We start from the raw sequence: 24434 nt of genomic DNA on the forward strand, positions 1-24434 counted from the left end.
TCTTGGAAATTAATAAGAGGAAAAATTTGATTAGGTAAGCAATCTAGTAGATGAAAAGATCAATTTAATCAAGATCTGCAGACAAAATTTTGGTGCAAAAATCAAGTTGCATACATAAATCAAAGTCGAAATGTTAGTCTTAAAGAATATTGATAAGTTTTAGGATTATGATGGAGTTTGGGTCTGACTCGTACCAATTTCGATGTGTGTAATTCTTTCCGGACAAAGACAATTTTAAAAGTAATTCATTTAGCAGACACATTGACAGTTATGTAGATTTAATTTATGAGAACATGCCTAGACATATTTACAGTGCCATTCATTACATTGATTAAGTAGACCTTTTGTAGGTTCAGATGTGTTGTGTTTACTTTGTTTGTCTGGTTTTCACTTAAAAATGTATTAATTTCAATTTAATGAAAAAAAAAAGATTGTAAAGATGTTTAGAAAAATGTTTTTTTTCTGTGTTAAGGAACCCCAAGAAGTTTCAGTGCACGTGTACTTGGAATGGTATGGGCAGGATTTGCTATGATCATTGTAGCTTCTTACACAGCTAACCTGGCAGCTTTCCTTGTGTTAGATAGGCCAGATGCTTCTATATCTGGTATTGATGATTCTAGAGTAAGTATATACTAGACAAAGGCAGGGTTTTCATTCTTATCTGAGGCAACTGATGTGCCAAAAAAAACAACCAATTTTGCTATGGATCAATGATCATATTTTAACGTAAAGTCTGAAAAAACAATAAATTTTAACAGCATTTTAACAGATGATACGGATTGCCAATAACGAAAACTCTGCAAAATTGGCATTTATTGTGTAAAATTTAAAAAATATTGATTATGTCAACTTTTGTATTATTTGTTTTGAAATTTTGATCATTATCTGTGTATCACTTGATTAAAGATAATTTGTTAATTACCTTATAAACATGACTGTAGTCTTATTAATGAAAATTATTTGATTCTTGCATAACACTTAGAAATTGGCTATCCATGGCTAAATATAAGTTAAGGTCCCTGACTACAAATCACTTATACCTTTCCAATGGTGAGGTAGGCCAAAGGAATTACATATAATACAACATACAGTATATGTTATTGAAATACCTTTAGTATGCTTTAAAATGATAATTTCACATAACTGATGGATAAGAGAGTAGGACATCATAAATGAAGATAATAAATTAAAATAAGTTAACAAATTAGAATATCTGTTATAATTTTTTTTTCCGACCTTAAAATTTTTGGCTGCAAGATAAAGAACAACTTTGAGAGTAAGACATTTAAAGGAGAAAAATAAGCACACAGCGAGTATTTTCTAATTTAACCAGCATTAAAGTGTGATGTAATTGATTTCTTGCAGCTGCGCAACCCCAATGAGAATTTCCGTTATGCCACGGTGAAAGATAGTGCTGTTGAGATGTACTTTAAGCGTCAGGTTGAATTGTCTACCATGTACCGTAAGATGGAGGAATATAATTACAACAATGCTGATGATGCTATCAATGATGTTAAAGAAGGGTAAGATAGGGCCTCTGTTTTGGCCGCTTTTTGTTATTTGTTGTTATATGGCCATATTTTGAAACATTTGGTTTTTTGTGGTCCCATTCTGTTATTATATGGCTAATTGTTGTTGTTACTATATGGCCATATGTTGTTGGTATTTTATGGATATATGCTGTTATTATTATATGGCTATGTGTTGTTGTTATTATTATAAGCCTATATGTTGTATGTTGTTGATATTATATGGCTACATGGTGTTGTTATTATATGGCCATTATTTATGGTGTTTTTTATGGTGTTGTTATTGTATGGCCATCTGTTGTTATTATTATAGGGTCATATTTTGTTATTTAATAACCACAATATTGTTCTCATATGACCACATTTTTAAAATAAATTACCATATATTGTTATTTTGTTAAGTTTTAAACTTAAACAGTTTGCTTGATGCATATTTGTTCATGATAAATATACTTGAAAATATTTTTTCTCATTAATAAGTGATAAACTTCAAGTGTTTTGCAAGTTGCGGTAAGTTACATTAGAAAAATATCTGTCTGATATTTTTCATTCTGACTTGCAGAAAAATGTCACATTGATTGAGATCATTCATATCTCTCAGATATCTTTTTGCATTAAGTATATTAGGTAGTTCAATTTTCATAACAAAATAGAATTTATGCACTGTGAAATGAGAATTTATTCACTGTGTACTCTTAGAAAAATTAAAGTAATTAAATTGATTTATTCATTATATATCTCTAATTTTTGGATCAAGTTCTAGCCTTCATTTGAGACATTGATTAATTCATTATATATCTTTGATAACAGAATCAAGCTTCAAGCCTTCATTTGGGACTCGTCTCGTCTCGAATACGAGGATGCCCGTCACTGTGACCTTGTCGTGGCAGGAGAGTTGTTTGGGAGATCTGGGCTCGGTGTGGGACTGAGGAAAGGAAGTCCATGGACACACCCTATTTCATTGGCCATCTTAGAGTTACATGAAGGGGGAGATATGGAGAAGCTTGATAATAAATGGATTTTGATTGAGAGTACAGATTGTCCAGAGAGAGACCATACCCCGGCTACCCTAGGACTGACAAACATGGCTGGTAAGCTGATTTAAATTCACCCTGTCTGGGCCCATTTTCATTATCATCATGAAGTTTTAATTGAATGTAAAAATTATACTTAACTTTTTTATTTTTCATATTTTGTTTCATTCTATATTGATACTTTTTTCTGATATCTGTTACTTTGCTTTAGGGTGCAGTTTTTATTACAATTTCAAACATATTAAGGAAGAATATGCAAAACTGAAATTCAAAGCTTTATGACCTAAATCTTGAATTTGTGTTTATATATTCCAAAAAATTACATCCATAGGACTGCAAAATGGGTGTAATACAACTCATCAGTTTGTTATTGACAAACCTTTATATAAAAATTGTGAATGATATATTTTAGGAGTGTTTATGATGGTTGCTGGAGGGATAGTTGCTGGAGTGTTCCTTATCTTTGTGGAGATTCTCTATAAGAGACATCGGGGCTTGAAAGAGAAGGAGCTAGAGCTGGCTAGAAATGCTGCTGATAGATGGAGGGGAAATATTGCTGTAAGTTTTATATTAATATCATATTGATTGAAGGTCTACAAAAAAATAGTTCTGGCTATCTAATCTCTTTAAATTCTTGAATTGTTAACAAAATTAATGTTTTTGCATTCCTAAAAATTAAAAAAAATTTTTTTTAAAGAAATTTAGTAACACCTGATTTTAATATAATCCACAGAAACAGAATCTTGTATATTTAAGTATAGAAAAAAACAAAACTTTTGCGATTTAAATCAATCTTTATAGAATTTTACAATTTCAATGTTCTATCATATCCAAGTTTTTATTTCAAAATGTTTATAAACATTAGTAGCTGGAAAGTTATTTAAGATTTTAATGTCTTGTAAATTTCCATTTCTAGAATTGTTTTTTCATAATATTGTCTTATTTGTTTGAATGATGCTAATGATTTAGTATTGTCTGAATGTTTGTAGTTTGTGAGTAATTTATTGTACAGTATAATATTTGCATGTATACTGCATGTAACTCAATAGATAAGTCATACCTCTACATATGCTGTTTGTCTCAATAACAAAATGGTAACCTGAAAACAACTTGACAATATCTCCATGAAAATTTATGATAATATGTTAATCTAATCCTGATTGAAATAAATATATTTAGGAAGTTCCAGAACTTGTATTCTACTTTTTAGCTCACCTGTCACAAAGTGACAGGGTGAGCTTTTGTGATCGCTTTTCGTCCGTCCGTCGTCCGTTGCCGTCCGTCGTCCGTCCATAAACTTTTACTTTAAATGACATCTCCTCATAAACCACTAAGCCAATTTCATCCAAACTTCACAGGAATGTTCCTTTGGTGGTCACCTTTAAAAATTGTTCAAAGAATTTAATTCCATGCAGAACTCTGGTTGCCATGGCAACCGAAAGAAAAAACTTTAAATATCTTCTTTTAAAAAACCCTAAGAGCTAGAGCTTAGATATTTGGCATGAAACATCTTCTAGTGAGTGTCTACCAAGTTTGTTCAAATAAAAGCCCTGGAGTCAAAATTGGCCCCGCCCCAGGGGGTCTTTGATTTTCCCTATATTCATATAGTAAAAACTTAAAATATCTTCTTTTAAAGAACCCAAAGAGCAAGAGCTTAGATATTTGGCATGAAACGTCTTCTAGTGAGTGTCTACCAAGTTTGTTCAAATAAAAGCCCTGGGGTCAAAATTGGCCCTGCCCCGACCCGGGTGATGTTGATTTTCCTTATATTTGTATAGCAAAAACTTAAAAATCTTCTTTGAAAAAACCCAAATAGCTAGAGTTTAGATATTAAGCATAAAACATCTTCTAGTAATTGTCTACTAAGTTTGTTCAAATAAAAGCCCTGGGGTCAAAATTGGCCCCGCCCCAGGGGTGTCATTGGTTTTAACTATATGTGTATAGTAAAAACTTAAAAAATCTTCTTTTGAAAAAACCCAAAGAGCTAGAGCTTAGATGTTTAGCATGAAACATCTTCAAGATTATGGGTGTCTACCAAGTTTGTTCAAATATAAGCCCTTGGGTTAAAATTGGCCCTGCCCGGGGGGGGGGGGGGTAGTGGAAGGAGGGGGGTAGATCATTGTTTTTCATTATATGTGTGTAGTAAAAACTTAACATCGTGAAACATCTTCTAATGGGTGTCTTCCAAGTTTGTTCAAATAAAAGCCCTGGGGTTTAAACTGGCCCCGCTCCGGGTGCCTTTATACAGGTGAGCGACCTCAGGGCCATCATGGCCCTCTTGTTTCTCCTTATTGTAACAATTTGATATTAATAAAGACAGTAAGAGAATTGGTTTTGTTAAAAATGGTCAAAAAGCAATATGTTTACTGTATGGAATTTTTGACTAAAAGACTTTTTTCATGTTTTTCAACTTAAATTTTAAGTTAAATAATAATCATTCAGTATTTTGTTAGCCTTTTTTCTTGACTGATGCAGTTTTTTTTAAGGAAAACAGAAAATAGATGGAATAACTGCAGGGATATGACCAAAAGTGAGTTAAAGTTGGCATCAAAATCAATAATAAAAAAGCATTAAAATATAACAAACAACACAAATAATATGCAAAGGCATAATATGTCATTCTAAGTTTTCACTTATTTTTCATAATTTGTGTATGAAAAAGCTCTAACAGTCTACTTAACAGTAATATTTCTTCCTCACAACCCTAAAAATCTGGTAGAAGGAAGAAAATAACAGTATGACCCATGCTTTTGTGTTTTTTAAATGTAAGACACATATGCTTTTCCTGCAACCAGTAATACTCAGCCATACATATGCTAATAGCATGATCTAGTGAAAATAGTGTAGGGTTATAGCATTCAACTGTAGATCCTGAAGTCTTAGTGTTTGAATTTTATGAGTGATGAGACTCTCTTTCAGCTTCTTCAATTAACACTGGTGCGATAATTGTTGAGGACACCTGTAAAACAGTCTCAAAGCATGTCTTGGTTCCAAATTAGGGGTAATTGGCATTAATTAGAAAATAAAAAACAAACATAGCATAAGTTAACACTGACTATTCAGTGCCTTGTCTTAAAGCTGCACACCTCCAGATGATCCAAACTATTTCAAGAAAATCAAACTTAAGAAAAATGTATCAAGATTTTAAGAAAAGTTAAATGATACAAAAATCAAGTAATAATTTACATGTTATGTGCGAATAATGACTGATTTAACAATATTTATCACCACAATTCTATTGCTTGACTTATGCAGTTTTGGCTATTTTTGCATATTTTGACCTTTATTTTGCAGTTTACATGGATTGTAAGTGCTGTTTGTAATGTGTAAATTGCCCTTTTTTTTAGTTCAATATTTTACTTCAAAATATATTTTCAAACTTATCATGAAAATTAACATGAATCTGGAGGCGTGCTGTTTTTAGAGAAATAATAATACTCTCTCCCATTCTGCAAATATCACGATATTTGAAATTGATTAACTCTAATAGCATGACCTATGCAGTTATATAGCATCATATTGCAGGATGTATCTTTGTGTCTGCACATCCTGATGATTAACTCAATAACTGCAATTAACCATCTGCTTGCCTAATTTACATCTTACCAATTTAGGACTGCTAATTTGCATCTGCGAACAAAAATTAGAACAGAATTCTAACAAAATTACCAATTAAACTAATGAGATCTGGTAATGTCTTTACTGAACTGCCTAATCATTTCAGAAAAAGAAACATTTAAGAGAGTCTTGGGCATTCCTGAGGGCTATTAAAGAAGAGCAGCAGAAAAAAGAGCCACAGACCGTCTAATTTACTTCTTTCTCCGAGAAGAAAATAATGACCTAGGACGGAAGATTTATGATCCTCTGTTATAAACTCTATTTTATATTCTCATGAGTAATTGTGTTTTTTTTTCTGGTTTAATTCTTGCTTTTATATTATGAGCATATAGGGTGTAAAAGCTTCTTTATGTTTCCACTTATTTAACTCATCCATGTTGTGTTGAATTAAACTATGAACACAGTTACGGTTAGATTCGAATTTGGAACAGTCCGTTCAATGTTTTAGGGATTTTATTTACAGAATACAAAAATCAAGATATCAGTATTATAAAGTTTGGTCAGACTGCATGATTACATGTTGTAAAATTTTTATCATTTTGGGTTTCAGCAGGTTAAGGTAGGGCTTCACGCTTTGTTATGGACACCTAGCTTTTAAAATAATGATACATCAATGACTGTTTTATATTGCTTTATACAAATATTTGCATATCATGTTGTTTTTTTTTTTAAATATTTTTCACACATATCCCTTATCCTAGTCCATTTCCTTTTATTTAAAAGTCAGGACTTTAAACTTTCTGTCAGAAAAGTATTTTATATTTTACTTTATTATTTATTTATTTTAAATGAGACTAAGAGTTCCTTTGTAGCCAAAATTAAATATACATATTAAATTTTTTCTACCCCGAATTAAATATATTTCTTAAACTGTTTAAATGAATCATATTGGTTTTTATTTTATGCCTTTTTCACATAAAAACAGTGCCTTTCAAGTAAATATAAGCTGATCTAAACTTATGTCATTATGACACATTTTTTCTTGGAGGATAGAATAAGCATTTTAATTGTCAACAAAGATCTTATAAATTTTTCACCATTTTCAACATGAATATAAGGCATGAAAAAAAAATAAAGGTTGTTGAATTTTGATAATATATATCGATGCCTTGGTGCGAAAGGGTTGTAACTCAATATTTTGAAATTATTCAGGAGAGACAAAAAACTTATTTATTCTTTTACATTCTAATAAATACTTCTTTAATTTTGTTTTTTGGCTTTCATTCATTTACTGATATATAATTGATTGGAAAGGTTATTTTATTTTGTCAGCATAAAGAGATAATTGATAAAGTTTCAGTTACAACCCTTTCGCACCAAAAAAATAAAAAAATTCAAAAAATGATTTGGTGCGAAAGGGTTGTAACTAAATTTTTGCTTTAAATTCTGATAAATGTAATGGGTCAAATGAACAGATCCAAGCTTAGTTGTGTTTAGTATGAACTAATTAAACATATTGCCTGGATATTTGCCTGGATATTTCAGTGAAAAACCTTCAAATTTTATGTTTTTAAAATAAAACTTCAGTCAAATGATTTTTTTTTAAGAAATTCACTTTATATATAATATTTTTTTCCATGTGACACACAGTTCTGATTGTCAAACCCATCATAAGTACCAAATATGCATTAACATGTATGTTATTGCAAGAATCAAAGGTAAATTTTCCCAATTCAAAATGTAAACTTACATAATGACAAAATTACCATCTAAGACACATTTATTTTTGTTAATATAAGCCTTTAGAAAGTGAGAATACTCGCATTTTATTTTAAATCTATTCTATACATAGGCTTTTCTTATTTTGAAAACTTTTGATAATTCCTAGGATGTGCTTTTGTGTACAAAATCTTTATATTTTAGCAATATCCAGGATTGTCTTTACTATTAAGCCAAAAGTATGAGAAAGATGATAATAGATGTTCTAAGCTTCTAAGCTCATGCTATTCTTACAACTTTTTACAGTCCCATTGTTTATAATTATATAAATCAGTCAGTAATTAAATGAGAAAAAAATAAGGCCTGCAAATAATAACAATTACAAAATGCAATCCCCCAACCCCAATAAAATTCACAGGGGTGCACACAAACGCACATTCAGCTGAGGAAGTGATTAACATCTTTAAGAATGATTTTAAATAGCAGATAGAATATATCTAATAATTTACTTTTATCTAACAGAAAACAAAGGGTCAATAACATATTTTACTTAATATTCTAACACGACCCGCATTTTTCCCTATTGAGCATAGAAGAACCAAAAGTGTGCGTTATTATGCAATAAAATCACTGTTTGACATTCTATATTAAGACATGTGATGTAATCATTATACACGCAAATTAACCACTAAAAATGTGACGCGCTGAAAATGAGTACAAAATGAGAAACAAATCAGTCGCAGTTTAGCTAAATACAAGGTACGGCAGCATTAAAATTTTATTTGTTGATGTCGTGTTAGAATCAAAATAATATATCCAAATCGGTGATTTTATCACTTGATAAAATTGAATGTGCATCATTATATCACTCGGACTGCGCCCTCGTAATTCCACACATCCAACCTCCAAACAGTGATTTTATTGAGCGATAAAATCACAGTTTGGGATATATTATTTCTTATATAATATACCTATTTAACTTGTATAAAGCTAGACCTACATGTAGCCTGTTTATCTGTGTAATTCAACCATACATCATACTGTTGGCTTGCAGTTTAATGGAAAGTCTTTTTATTTTGTCCCATCAGCAGATATTTGTGATTTCTCAATTTTAACACCATGAACATGTTTAGTTGAGTTTTGCTTAAATTTGTGCCAGAAGAGTTGACAGTTGATTGCATTTACTACTGCTTTCCAAACAGGCATGCAAACAAGCTTGTAACATTTTTAATCTTTGCTTTAGGGATATAATGTTAGGTTTAGATTTTTCTATTGATACTGAGAAATCCTTTAATAATTCTTTTTTAACATCTTTTATCTACATGTAGGTTTAAATTTTCAGTTATCTACACATACATAAACACCTTTGTTATATTGTAATACTTTTGTCTATACATAATTATGTATATGTATCTAAACTTACTGTATACAATATGTTGTCAAATGAAAAATTTGTTCACTTATCTAGTCAGAATATTGTCTTGCACGTAAATAAATTTTAGTACAATTTTTATACAATTTGTCTTTGACAAAACATGAAAATATTCCAAAAGTAATACATGTAAGTGATAAAAGTAAATTCATGCAAGTTTAAAACCAAATCAAGAATTGAGTAATAATTGTATAATTTAAGTTATTTTAACATTTAGTAATTAAAAAAGCATTGAAACACGAGGCTGTCGGATTTGTATGAGAGTATAAATCAGATTGCCGGTTGTTTTGATGTTCTTTCTCTTTTGTATCCTAGGCAAAAATAAACACATTCCCAGTCATCCAAGAAAAAAGTACCAAATGTATAAGCATCTAAATATGACTTTTCTACTGTTATCTCCTTCCCTGTCTCTCTCCCTGTTGTCACAATATGTAATCAAAGCACAGAAGGCGCTGAATTTGTTTGGGTCTCAGAATGTAAGAAAGGTGCAGGTTGTGAGATTATATGTATAGTGCCACCAATGCTTTCCAGCGTTTTAATTGTAGTAAATTGGCTATAAGACTAATTGCAACACTGATATTCAATCCAATGTTTATTTGACTTTAACAATTTGAAAAAAATGAGTTACCCTTACTGGGATTTGAACTCCAGACCTCTCGCTTCCTAAGCGAGCCCGAAACCCTTCAGCCACGGTGAATTTATATGTGAACGGGCTGAAGAAAACCATATTATTCTAAATTAGGGCTTGTAACGACTTTAACTGTTGTTTAACACAAATGTTAATAATCCTGGAGCTTACTATAAGCATTTATATTTATAAAGAATCAAAGGGCTGCAAGTTCTGTGGTATTTTCTGATCTTTGCAATCTAAATCAACTGTATATCTGTATGCATTTTCCTGTATAGGTTTATTTTTATGTATTATAATTCATTTTGCAAGGCACCAGAGTTTGATACATACGGAATTCTGCATAACTAGAGTTGCATCAAAAAATCATTTATGTTCATTTTTTACGACAGCCACACTTTATCCTTGCATATCATGGCTACTTCCTTAACAAAAACACTTAAAAAAGAATTTAACCAAAAAAAGAAGTTTCCTCGACTGGGATTCGAACTCGAGACCTCTCACTTACTAAGCGAGCGCGTTACTACTGTACCACGGAGAAGTTATACACAGATCTGAATAATATCAAGTCATTCTAAATTTAGAACTTCCATTGCATTTCGGGTTTGTAATCCTTTCGAGGTATTTTGTTCAGGGTAAACCTGTTGTTTAAAATTGAAGTAAATATTTTAGCGAAAATCCTCTCGCCCAAACAGCCCGACATGTAGAATCTATATATTCCACTACTCGGTTTGTGTAGTATTCGGTAATAAATAGTATTTTCATTGATAAAACTATATTCATCCGCGTAATTTGTGATTGTGCATTTATTGACAATTCTATAAGCCAACGCTATTGTTTAACTTTAAATGCGTTGTAATTTGTTGGATACTTTTAACAAAATAAAATATTTCTTTCTTTTAAATCGCTAGTTTTAAGCTGTTTTGAGAACTACTTGTTGTTAGGTTTGTCGTAAACTTCTGTGTCAGAGATTGAATGTCCGCTTTGTATTTAGTTATTTTCGATCAGAAAATACAATAAAACAATATTAGAAATCTTCGACCATTCGGGAATTACTTTGCTTGAAAATTGATGCGCCTGTCTTTGACCATCTTTACGCAGTGATCTCCCCTGAATTTTTCGGCTTTAGTGTACATACAAAAGGGAAGTAACCGCTTCAAACAAGTGGACTACTTTCGGCATTTGCAATTAACAACATTAGACTCTGAAATTTCGCTACCATTATTTGTTTGGTCTGACGACCCAAACAAATAAAAACCAGAAAAAATGAACCAGTTTAAACAAGCAAGCTTCAGACAGACAGTGAGTTAAAGCACTGTGCATGTATTGGTATGCAATTTGACTCTGACATGTTTTCAAAAGTCTCATTTATTTTGAGTTACGGTAATTTCATTTTCGTAAAACCAAAATAGGTCCATTACTTTTTCTTGCTATTTTGCAAAAACAATGCAACATTATACCATTGACAATTTTTATGTTGAGAAAAAATCACTATAATAGTACTGTTAGTAAAATGAAGCAATATACTATGATATTGTTTCTTTTACAAGCATTGGAATTGATTTATGTTTGAAATATGTGTAAGTTATTCAAATTTTTGTATTATGTCTGAATGAAAGATTAACAATTATGTAAATAACAAGGAATCAGAAGCTGAGACTGTTTTATAAACTTGTAAATTAGTTTGAAAGAAATAATCCACTAAATATTTCATAGAATATGATATAAGATATTGAGATACAACTGTTTCGCACTAGCATTTATTCAAAATATTATCAAAATGTTGGTGCAAAACGGTTGTAACTTAAGTTACAACCGTTTCGCACCAACAAAATATGTCTGTTTGAGTTACAACCTTTGGACAAATATACTTTTTTGGTAGTTTTATTTGAGCTTTCAAGTTTAATATTTTTACAACATGTGTGTATATTAATCCTACATTGAAAAACACCATAAAACCATTTTCGGTGAAATTATGAGTTACAACCCTTTCGCACCAAGGCATCGATATTTTTATAGTTAATATTAAGACAACCTTAAGTAAATTACAGCTTTTATTTAACATACTGTCAAAGGGAGGGAAGCAGATTATAGTTTTCATATGACATTCATTCAAAGGGAGAGAACTTATATATATTATTTTACATCTATGCAATAGAAATATCAGTTTTCAGTCAATTCTATACCAAAAATGCCAGTGTTGTTGATGTTATTGTATTATATTTTGTACACGAGGGAGATCTCTGGATAATAATAGTCATATAGTGATTGATGTAATATTCAATATTGTTTATTATATTATATTTACATTCAATATCACACAATTTAATTTGGCTGGTAAATTTGTCTTCCAATTATATTATCTATGCAGTTTTGGACATAATGTAGTTTATTTTTGTGATGTATGTTGTGCTTGTTAGATGTATTGTTGCTGATTATATATTATTATAGTGTTATGGTGTTGTTCCAAGTGCATGTGTATTTCCTGCAATATTCTTTTACACACTTTATACTATTCCAGACTCAATTTTTTTATTAAATTTTATCTAAGATGAACTTTAGTCTCCCTGAAACTACATAAAAATGTTAGTACTTTAGTATTTTAGTCATTGTATGTAAGTACTTTTAATTAACAGACCTTAGATATTGAAGTTGCCTTGAATTGTCTAGCAGTGCTGCATTGTTAAGAATTTCTGCAAAAAGGCAATTGCAATATAAAAAAAGCATCATTTAAATCTTGAAATTTGCAAACGTCACTTAAAAGGCAACACTATTTTATAGCAGTTCGATAATACCTCATTTACCCAATAACATGCTGAAACTGTGAAGTGTTATTGCCCAGCATTGAATATGGAATAGTTTATTCAAAGTTAAAGGCATTTCAATATCAAAATAATAGAATTGAGGTACGGACAGTGCAGGGCCTTATTAAAGCGCATAGAAGTGTAGTCTGGTCTGCCTGTATAATTTGGAAATAGGGTAATCACTTTTGGTTCCAGCCAGTTTGTTAAGCTTAAATAAAGGGCAGTTGCATTTTAAAAATGTTATCTTGGCGGCAGTTGCAATTCAATAATCACACATAAATTTGAAAAAAAAAAAATCATTATAGAGAATTACCCTTTGAAAATATTAGCTTAAGAACATTAATTATTGCAGTATAAATGCCATTTATATAGCAAAAGCAATTAGAAAATGTCAGCTGAAAGGTTATGAGCACATTAAAGGCAGTAGAAATAACAAAATCATACATTTACGTAGGATTGCAGATTGGTTGTTCACAAATGAAGAAAGTGCAACATCCACACAATTGTATAGTATGAGATATCAATGTCAAATTAAGTCTGTACTGATATAGGATGAACACGGTTCACAAGTCCTTTTAAGAACAGGGACAATAACATTTAGCGATATTATAGTTATTTTAAATGAGAGATTGTCTTCTTAAGACCATCTGCAATATTGATGTGTATAAAGCTATATCTGGCTTCCTGCAGTTGGCAGATTAATTCTTTTTATGATGGTAATAGAGATATTTTTTGTTAATCTTCTTTTGTGAAATGTCGTTAAAGGCACTCTGTTCAGACCAAAGTGCCTAAAAAGGTAAAACTTGAATTCTTATTTAGACAAACTGGTGGACCTAAAGTGACAGAATACCAAAAGTAAAGATGTAATATACTCAGAATTGAAAATATTTTTTGTGCAATTTTTAGCTCAATTTAAGTTCAAAGTATTGAAACATTTAATTTTTTTGTTAATTTTACAATAATAAGTATTATTCTGGAAAAAGAACCTGAGTGAGGGAATGACTTAAAATTTTGCACACTCATCATTGGTCCAGACCTACATCATATAGTACATTATTCTAAAAAAAAAAAAAAAAAAAAAAAAAAAAAAAAAAAAAAAAAACAACAACAACAACAACAAAAAAAAAACAACAACATTTTCAGTCCCCTTACTTTAAGGACATGAATAAACAACAAGATAAGTATATTGTTTGAGATTTAATAAACTATGATATGCCATTATGTATTTATTTGGGCATGTGCAATAAAAGATATATTTACCATGAAATATATTTATATTATTATGAAGTATTGATTTTATCTTAATATTATTTAGAAAGTAAAATATGACATTTAAAATGGAATAAGTTCCTGAGGTCAACGTCTGTGTGAATATTCCACACAAAACCTTTTCATAATTCAATGAAATGACAGTGCATATCTCAGTAATCAAATAAGAATTTTCAAAATGTCTGTTTTTATACAATTTAAATGTGCAATATGTAAAGTTTGGCATCTGTTTTGTTTTGATGAATGAGACCATTCTGACATTTTCTAAGTTTACTGAACTCTCTTAGAATTTAAAAATTGTCTTAATTTGTTTCTACTGGATAAAATTAAATTGCTAAAATTTAATTGATGGAAGAATGTTACGTATTTACAAAGTTACTGAACGTTATTTTTATCCATCTGGACATTTTATTTTATCATTTAGATTGATTAACTGTCAAAGTAAATTGAATTGTTATTCACAGATTTTGACATTATGATAGTTAATTGGTTTTATTATGTACTGGTTGGAGAGATAACTCCGACACTAAATCACATATTTTTTGCAATATATAAATTATCTTCCAGTATATTTTAATTATTGACCAACCTAAACAAAGTTCAGTTCAAGGACTTTACATTACATTATTAAAATTATGTATGAAAATGGAATCTGGTACTTCTTTAAGGTCTTGAATGAGGTATACAAAACATGGTCTTTTTATCCCACAACAGTAGATAAAGTCGACACTTAAATTTTTAAGTAAAAAATGACTGGAAAATCAGCATCAATAATTTATTTTTACATCTTATATGGTTTATCTATTTTTGTAAATATTTAAACAATTTTTCAAAAATCTTTCCCAAGTCAGTGGCTTTAGGTCAATACATTTCTAACTACCTTATTGTTAATTTAGTAAAAAGAACGTTTTGAAGCAGTTTTTGCCTACAAAAAGTTTAGGTTATTTGAAAAACATTATAAAGTTTACCAAATTTATAACAAATCATCACATTCTGTCCTGTTCCTATTACTATTAGGTGATCATGTGCTTGTTTGTTGAAAAACAAAGCTATAACAATTATATTTATCAAGTGTCGGGGTTATCTATGCGTCGGAGTTATCTCTCCGACCAGTATAGTATAATTTACACTAGGGGTAACAAATAATGGTTTAAATAAGACTGTAATAAATAGGTCATTTGCTTTAAATTTATAACACACAAGGTAAGCCAAAATCATCTTTCCTGTTTCAGCACCAAATGACCTAAATTGTGTTTGTGTGCTGTAAAACCAAACTAACAAACAAAATAGGGTCATGTTAGGTCAATGAACTCTGCACTTTGGAAAAAGACTCTTTTATTAAATTGTATATTTTTACTGAAATATTTTGTTATGGTTGGTGAAAAAAGTTTGAAATGTGATATATTTAATCCATCATTGATGTAAATCAATTATCTCATATAACATTTTAGAATAATGCCACACCAAATCCTTTATTTGTGCTTAACTCGTGTAACTTAATGACAATTCAGATTTTTCGAAATAACATTTCTTTAAACTTTTCAAGTTCTTTTTTTTTTCAAAATCATTTATATCTGTTTTCTAGTAAAGTTGGCATAGTTTTAGAATTTGTTTTTATAATGGTAACTGTAATATAGATTTTGTGGTTGTGAAAATAAATTTTATGTTGTGTCAAAGTGTATAATTGATTTTGTGATATTGTACATTTGTTGTTGTTGTTGTTGTCTAGGGTTTTTATATGTTCTGTAATTGTCATTGTTTCTGATGAACCTAGCTTTATGTGTAAAAATAACATTGCAGTGCAATATGTTATTGAATAAAATACTTATGATGGTTTTCCATAAGTAAGCATTTTGTCTCAATCAAAACATGCAAAATACCGTCACCTTATTATAAGAGCCTTTTATTGGTTTTATCTTTATTTAAGAGTAGCTTTGCATCGTAGTGAAGTAACATATTTTGTTTGTCCTCTGTCAATTAAAACTAAATTTATTTTTTCAATGCATTGTTTATAGAAAAGCAGTTTTAGAAAAGTTGTTCATGGATTGATTATAAAATTGAAGTTTGACAATGTCAGTCATTTAATACAGCTTGTAAATTTTTCTCTTTATTTTCATTATAATTCCTGTTAGGTTGCTGTTAGGGAGATTGAAAATGATTGGCAAGTTTGTAAATGCTATGATGGATTGTTTATCTAAATGCAGATGAAAATTATACATATTATACATTTGTTTATTAGCTCACCTGTCACAAATGACAGGATGAGCTTTTGTGATCGCTTTTCGTCCGTCGTCCGTCCGTCGTCCGTCCGTAAACTTTTACTTTAAATGACATCTCCTCATAAACCACTAAGTCAATTTCATCCAAACTTCACAGGAATGTTCCTTTGGTGGTCACCTTTAAAAATTGTTCAAAAAATTTAATTCCATGCAGAACTCTGGTTGCCATGGCAACCGAAAGAAAAAACTTTAAATATCTTCTTTTAAAAAACCATAAGAGCTAGAGCTTAGATATTTGGCATGAAACATCTTCAAGTTTGTTCAAATAAAAGCCCTGGGGTCAAAATTGGCCCCGCCCCGGGGGGTCATTGATTTTCCCTATATGCATATAGTAAAAACTTAAAAAATCTTTTTTTAAAGAACTCAAAGAGCTATGGCTAAGATATTGAGCATCAAACATGTTCTAATAGGTGTCTACCAAGTTTGTTCAAATAAAAACCCTGGGGTCAAAATTGGCACTGCCCCGGGGGTCATTGATTTTCCTTATATGTGTATAGCAAAAACTTAAAAAATCTTCTTTGAAAAAACCCAAATAGCTAGAGTAAAGATATTAAGCATGAAACATCTTTTAGTGAGTGTCTACAAAGTTTGTTCAAAGAAAAGACCTGGGGTCAAAATTGGCCCCGCCCCGGGGGTTATTGATTTTCTTTATATGTGTTTAGCAAAAACTTTAAATCTTCTTTGAAAAAAACCATATAGCTAGAGTTTAGATATTAAGCATGAAACATCTTCTAGTAAGTGTCTACAAAGTTTGTTCAAAGAAAAGCCCTGGGGTCAAAACTGGCCTGGCCCCAGGGGTGTCATTGTTTTTAACTATATGTGTATAGTAAAAACTTAAAAAAAATCTTCTTTTAAAAAGCCCAATGAGCTAGAGCTTAGATGTTTAGCATGAAACATCTTCTTATGGGTGTCTGCCAAGTTTGTGCAAATAAAAGCCCTTGGGTTAAATTGGCCCTGCAACGTTGGGGGGGGGGGGGGGGGGTGGGGGTTGGGGGGGGCCTATATACAGGTGAGCGACCTCAGGGCCATCATGGCCCTCTTGTTTTTTTTTGTTTCCAAAATGAATAAAAGCATCTTTGTATGTTAAAAATATACTATCGGATATCCTGAAAAGGTTTTTAAAGATCCTGTAACTCAAATTTTTGTATGTTTTTTTTTATATAATAAATATGATGCTCAAATGAAGATTTATCAGTATTGAAAGTTCCAAAAAGCTTTATTTGTTAAGATATTATCAAATTTCCATTTCATGTAAATAAAGGGATGTTGTTAGAAATTTATTTTCTATAAAGTCTAAGCCAAACTTTTCAATAAGAAATGAATGCATATATTTTAATGATTACATATAATGCGTATAAACATTTGCAGTACATATTTAACATATTCTTGGATGTTTGAAAATTATTTTAGAAGAATAATTATATACTGTATATAAGATTTCACTTCAACATACAGGATCTTTAATGCTTTTCTTTGTTAATGGTTTCTGTTGTTTAAAGTATTCACTGAAATCAATATATTATAACATTGCTAATTATTATAAAACCAGGTTTGTTTGTGCAATACAAAAGAAAACTGTACGACCCTTTTTTAGCTCACCTGTCACAAAGTGACAGGGTGAGCTTTTGTGATCGCTTTTCGTCCGGCGTCCGTCCGTCGTCCGTCCGTCCGTCGTCCGTCCGTAAACTTTTGCTTTAAATGACATCTCCTCATAAACCACTGAGCCAATTTCATCCAAACTTCACAGGAATGTTCCTTTGGTGGTCACCTTTAAAAATTGTTCAAAGAATTTAATTCCATGCAGAAATCTGGTTGCCATGGCAACCGAAAGAAAAATCTTTAAATATCTTCTTTTAAACAACCCTAAGAGCTAGAGCTTAGATATTTGGCATGAAACATCTTCTAATGAGTGTCTACCAAGTTTGTTCAAATTAAAGCCCTGGGGTCAAAATTGGCCCCGCCCCAGGGGGTCATTGATTTTCCCTATATGCATATAGTAAAAACTTAAAAAATCTTCTTTTAAAGAACTGTAAGAGCTAGAGCTTAGATATTTGGCATGAAACATTTTCTAGTGAATGTCTACCAAGTTTGTTCAAATAAAAGCCCTGGGGTCAAAATTGGCCCCGCCCCAGGGGGTCATTGATTTTCCCTATATGCATATAGTAAAAACTTAAAAAATCTTCTTTTAAAGAACCCAAAGAGCTAGAGCTAAGATATTTAGCATGAAACATCTTCTAATGAGTGTCTACCAAGTTTGTTCAAATAAAAGCCCTGGGGTCAAAATTGGCCCCACCCCTGGGGGTCATTGATTTTCCCTATATGCATATAATAAAAACTTAAAAATCTTCTTTTAAAGAACTGTAAGAGCTAGAGCTTAGATATTTGGCATGAAACATCTTCTAGTGAATGTCTACCAAGTTTGTTCAAATAAAAGCCCTGGGGTCAAAATTGGCCCCGCCCCAGGGGGTCATTGATTTTCCCTATATGCATATAGTAAAAACTTAAAAAATCTTCTTTTAAAGAACCCAAAGAGCTAGAGCTAAGATATTTAGCATGAAACATGTTCTAATGGGTGTCTACCAAGTATGTTTAAATTAAAGCCCTGGGGTCAAAACTGGCCCTGCCCCAGGTGTCATTGATTTTCCGTATATGTGTTTAGCAAAAACTTAAAAAACTTCTTTGAAAAAAACCAAATAGCTAGAGTTTAGATATTAAGCATGAAACATCTTTAAGTAAATATCTACAAAGTTTGTTCAAATAAAAGCCCGGGGGTCAAAACTGGCCCTGCCCCAGGGGTGTCATTGTTTTAAACTATATGTGTATAGTAAAGACCTTAAAAAATCTTCTTTTAAGAAACCCAATGAGCTAGAACTTACATGTTTAGCATGAAACATCTTCTTATGGGTGTCTACCAAGTCTGTTCAAATAAACAAATAAAAGCCCTTGGGTAAAAATTGGCCCCGGGGGGGGGGGCTATATACAGGTGAGCGACCTCAGGGCCATCATGGCCCTCTTGTTTAAATTATATTTTATAGATCTATATTTATATAAAAGATGCTGTGAAATAAAAAAAGACATAATGAACTTGCATATCTTTTAAATTAGTGCCTTAATAATTATTTATATAATAATAACAGAAATTTTTATGTAAACTATGTTATTGTTGTTTCCTTTTTGGATATTTTATATTTGTTATTGTTTCCCTTACACCCAGCGTGTTTACCAAAGTATTAGGTATTTCCTCTCTCATGTTTATTGTGTTTACTTGTGTTTTAAAAGCTTTGTTCTAAATATTGTTTATGTTTTATAATAAAATTCCTTTCAGAAAAAATATGTTGTTGTTTGTTAACCTTACGTTTTTTCCTCTATAATTTGTGTACTGTTGTAACATGGGTTACATCTGCGGATGTTTCTAAATTCAAAATTTTACCATTTCATGTTTAAATGTTGAATTCTGCTTAAGCCTGTGCTAGGGGGCGTGGACGGTAGTTTGCAATTGACAGTACCGTCCATGAACAGGCTCAATCAAACCGAGCCTGCAACATTTTCAATTTTGATGTGTTGAGCTTTCTTTAGGGATTCTTATTTTTAGCTCACCTGTCACAAAGTGACAGGGTGAGCTTTTGTGATCGCTTTTCGTCCGGCGTCCGTCCGGCGTCCGTCCGTAAACTTTTGCTTTAAATGACATCTCCTCATAAACCACTGAGCCAATTTCGTCCAAACTTCACAGTAATGTTCCTCTGGTGGTCACCTTTAAAAATTGTTCAAAGAATTTAATTCCATGCAGAACTCTGGTTGCCATGGCAACCGAAAGAAAAATCTTTAAATATCTTCTTTTAAACAACCCTAAGAGCTAGAGCTTAGATATTTGGCATGAAACATCTTTTAGTGAGTGTCTACCAAGTTTGTTCAAATAAAAGCCCTGGGGTCAAAATTGGCCCCACCCCAGGGGGTCATTGATTTTCCCTATATGCATATAGTAAAAACTTAAAAAATCTTCTTTTAAAGAACCCAAAGAGCTAGAGCTAAGATATTTGGCATGAAACATCTTCTAGTGAGTGTCTACCAAGTTTGTTCCAATAAAAGCCCTGGGGTCAAAATTGGCCCCGCCCCGGGGGGTCATTGATTTTCCCTCTATGCATATAGTAAAAACTTAAAAAATCCTCTTTTAAAGAACCGTAACGGCTAGAGCTTAGATATTAAGCATGAAACATCTTCTAGTGAATGTCTACCAAGTTTGTTCAAATAAAAGCCCTGGGGTCAAAATTGGTCCCGCCCAGGGGGTCATTGATTTTCCCTATATGCATATAGTAAAAACTTAAAAAATCTTCATTTAAAGAACCGTAAGAGCTAGAGCTAAGATATTAAGCATGAAACATCTTCTAGTGAGTGTCTACCAAGTTTGTTCAAATTAAAGCCCTGTGGTCAAAATTGGCCCCACCCCGGGGGTCATTGATTTTCCCTATATGCATATAGTAAAAACTTAAAAAATCTTCTTTTAAAGAACCATAAGAGCTAGAGCTTAGATATTTGGCATGAACATCTTCTAGTGAATGTCTACCAAGTTTGTTCAAATAAAAGCCCTGGGGTCAAAATTGACCCCGCCCCAGGGGGTCATAGATTTTCCCTATATGCATTATAGTAAAAAACTTAAAAAATCTTCTTTTAAAGAACCCAAAGAGCTAGAGCTAAGATATTTAGCATGAAACATCTTCTAATGAGTGTCTTACCAAGTTTGTTCAAATAAAAGCCCTGGGGTCAAAATTGGCCCCGCCCCAGGGGGTCATTGATTTTCCCTATATGCATATAGTAAAAACTAAAAAAATCTTTTTTTAAAAGAACTCAAAGAGCTAGAGCTAAGATATTTAGCATAAAACATGTTGTAATGGGTGTCTACCAAGTATGTTCAAATAAAAGCCCTGGGGTCAAAACTGGCTATGCCCGGGGGGGGGGGGGGGGGGGTCATTGATTTTCCTTATATGTGTATAGCAAAAACTTAAAAATCTTCTTTGAAAAAACCCAAATAGCTAGAGTTTAGATATTAAGCATGAAACATCTTGAAAAGTAAATATCTACAAAGTTTGTTCAAATAAAAGTCTGGGGGTCAAAACTGGCCCTGCCCCAGGGGTGTCATTGTTTTTTAACTATATGTGTATAGTAAAAACTTAAAAAATCTTCTTTTAAAAAACCCAATGAGCTAGAACTTAGATGTTTAGCATGAAACATCTTCTTATGGGTGTCTACCAAGTCTGTTCAAATAAACAAATAAAAGCCCTTGGGTAAAAATTGGCCTGGGGGTGGGGGGGGGGCCTATATACAGGTGAGCGACCTCAGGGCCATCATGGCCCTCTTGTTCTCTATTTTAACAGTTTGAAGAAATGATTGTACATATAAAAAGTCATTATAATATACTGTTTAATTTAAACTTTACCTCGCTAAACATTATAAATGGATTGGTAATTCTTCAGTATAACAGCCCCCACCCCCATCCAAAAAAAAAGAATCACAAAAAAAATTCACTGGACAAATTTCAGAATAAGAACTTTTTAAAGAACTTACTGAATAGCAAACAGTTCAGACTGATCATAAAATTAAAGTTTTGTTTGTTTACTTTTCTTTTAAGTACACATGTTTCGCAAAAACCACACTATTAAAATAGCTGAATCATTTCTTAGCATGTGTAATGTTTTGTACAATTTATTGAATCTATGACTTGGTGTACATAAATTTAAACATGTGATCTAGGATGATTTGTATTGACAACAGTTTAGCTCCCAATGCAAAGGTGAGTAAAACGTTTGTTTCTCAAGTTGTTGAACTATTTTATAGTCATCATGAAAAAGTATGGCTTTATTTTTGATATTGTGCTTTTTGAATGTTGTATTAAAGTGTACCTTTTTTGTATATACATTCGTATTAGTATAGTTTTTTTCCTATGATAATTCTATTATTGTTGTAGTCTTTTGATGGAGATCCTTGTACTTAAATTTTGTGTTCTTTTAATTTCATACACATAAATGAATTACATTGAGCTCTCAATTAGTGACTATGTCATTAAGTCTTCGTCCTCATCGAATATATTTGACAGGTGTTTTTTTTTCTTCAGAAACGTAAGACTTTACGACAGACAATGCAGAACCAGAGGGAGAGCTTGAACAGGGTAAATTCCATTGCTGCAAAACCTGGAGTGATTGATAATAACAGTACATTAAATGCTGGAATACATAGATCAAGTCTTAAACAGCCAGGTATTGTTCGGGATTTGGATATTTTATTATGATTTTATTACCTTCCATTAAAGGTTAAAGCCTTTATATGGGTAATTATACATGTATTTCCAAAACATCAAACTTTAAAAAAAGTTCATTATTTGTAGTAAAAGAAAGTAGGTAAATCAAAATCCAAAATTTTCTCATACTACTAGAACGTAAAATATTGACATTTGTGAGCAATTCACTACGTATATATCCCACTATATCTCCCCAATAATTCTCACAGTAAGAGACTTTCTAGATATTTTTGACTTATTTGAAGTATTTCCTGGTCAGTCTGTATTGATCATATTGACAAAATGATCAAAATGACTTTGATGTTCATACTTAAAACAGTAACATGAATCTGTTGTATTAGTAATGGTAAAAGTTCAATAAGGGGAAAAATATTATGCATATTATAATATTGAAGGGACCTTAAACACTATAAAAATGAAGAAAGAACATATTTATGTAAGGTAAAATATGTTATATATATTTGTAGGATCAAGCAACTCGCCACCTATCCTGAAACCTAAGGTTACCATACAGAGTGGACGTGGAGTTGCACCATCTCCAAGTATAATGCTAACCAACCCAGCTTTCTCGGCTTCCAACAGATCTGATTTTGTGTAATTTGAACTCTTTAATTGCAGTAACTTTTTGAGATCTTTGATATAGTCTAGAATAGTGAGTGTAAATTTAGGTATATTAAGTAATTCTAGATCTGTGTGTAATTTATGATTCTTGTGGTCATTTTTGTATATAAATGCAATAAAAAATGTGTTCATGAATTATCTTACTGCAGTTACTTATGAGAAACCTCATAATACATATATCTATATCTACAAATAGAATTACAAACAAATATTTTATTTCATTTTCTAATTTAGATATGTAACCCAATAAAGACTTTAACATAGAGAATGTGTTTTTAAAAAAGTTCTAAAAGATATAACGTGTTCATTTGTTTCATTATGCATTACCATGGAGGCTTGCTTAGTGAATACAGCTCAGTAATGCCCCCCTGTTACTTATGTTTGAATATGAAACAGAACAGAAAGCAATAATTACCTTTTACAAAAGTCTTTCATCAAAAATGTTAATCTTCTTTAAAACATAATGTTGATTAACCCTCTTCCAGAGTGTAAATATAAGGTTGTGTCTCTTTAAATGACTGTAGTTTTGTATGTATATATTTTACAATTTATTCAGAATATATATCAATTTATTAATTGTTGTACATTGTAACATAAAGTATTTGGCCAAAAACCTGAAAGCATTGTTGGTACCAAAGTTTTTGTATATATTTGACCATACATGTTCATTATTTGTTCTGATTACTTATTCGTACAAACTGCTAATGAATTTGCTAAATTGCTAGACTAACTTGTTTTTGGGGGTTTTATGTGCTTTCATTAATTAGGTGTTTGGTTTTGGTCGTGGAAAAAATTTATACAGATCTTTCTGTATAGATAGTGCATACAGGCGCAATCCTTCACCATTTAAGCTTGACAGTCAGTTGGTTTATGGACTAACGCTCATACATTTCACTGAGATACTAAGTTGTTTTTTTAGATCCCTTGGACATTTTCAACTTGTATTAAAGTGAATTGTTGGACATTTGCCCCCGCTCGTTTTTAATGTATTAAAATAAAACCCTGTATGAAAAAAACAGCTCGTACAGTTGCCCCTTGGAAGAAAGTCATAAATATTATTTTGCGGAGCTTTTGAACCATGCTCAGACACTGCCAGTGTGACCTTTGCATAAATTGCTAAATGACTGTTAATGGGCTGCGTTTTATGAAAACCAAAACCAATCTAATGTTTAGGAGTTCTAACGTTTACATTCTTAAACAGCTCGTTCCATGGTATAAGTTTACTAGTTATGATATTGTTAAGTTTTGCTCAATTTTAATTTAATTTCTTTT

General features: G+C 31.4%; 1 protein-coding gene across 2 annotated transcripts in view; it reads left to right on the forward strand.

Annotated features, from left to right (window-relative positions):
• The window catches only part of LOC132745718 (glutamate [NMDA] receptor subunit 1-like), a 42452-nt gene extending 18282 nt beyond the window's left edge, over positions 1 to 24170 (forward strand). The window contains exons 11-16 of one of the 2 annotated variants that reach the window (XM_060734679.1): positions 473 to 621; positions 1366 to 1523; positions 2340 to 2620; positions 2976 to 3121; positions 22359 to 22500; positions 23009 to 24170. In XM_060734679.1, coding sequence (XP_060590662.1) covers positions 473 to 621; positions 1366 to 1523; positions 2340 to 2620; positions 2976 to 3121; positions 22359 to 22500; positions 23009 to 23139 — 1007 coding nt within the window. In that variant the 3' untranslated portion in view covers positions 23140 to 24170. Of the gene's footprint in view, positions 1 to 472; positions 622 to 1365; positions 1524 to 2339; positions 2621 to 2975; positions 3122 to 6287; positions 6849 to 22358; positions 22501 to 23008 lie in introns of those variants that run through there. The other variant, XM_060734680.1, reaches the window with a different exon arrangement.
• Positions 24171 to 24434: the final 264 nt, after the last annotated feature.

This window comes from Ruditapes philippinarum, unplaced genomic scaffold, assembly GCF_026571515.1.
Source record: "Ruditapes philippinarum isolate M1 unplaced genomic scaffold, ASM2657151v2 ctg1107_1_1_1_1, whole genome shotgun sequence".
Lineage (NCBI taxonomy): Eukaryota > Metazoa > Mollusca > Bivalvia > Venerida > Veneridae > Ruditapes > Ruditapes philippinarum.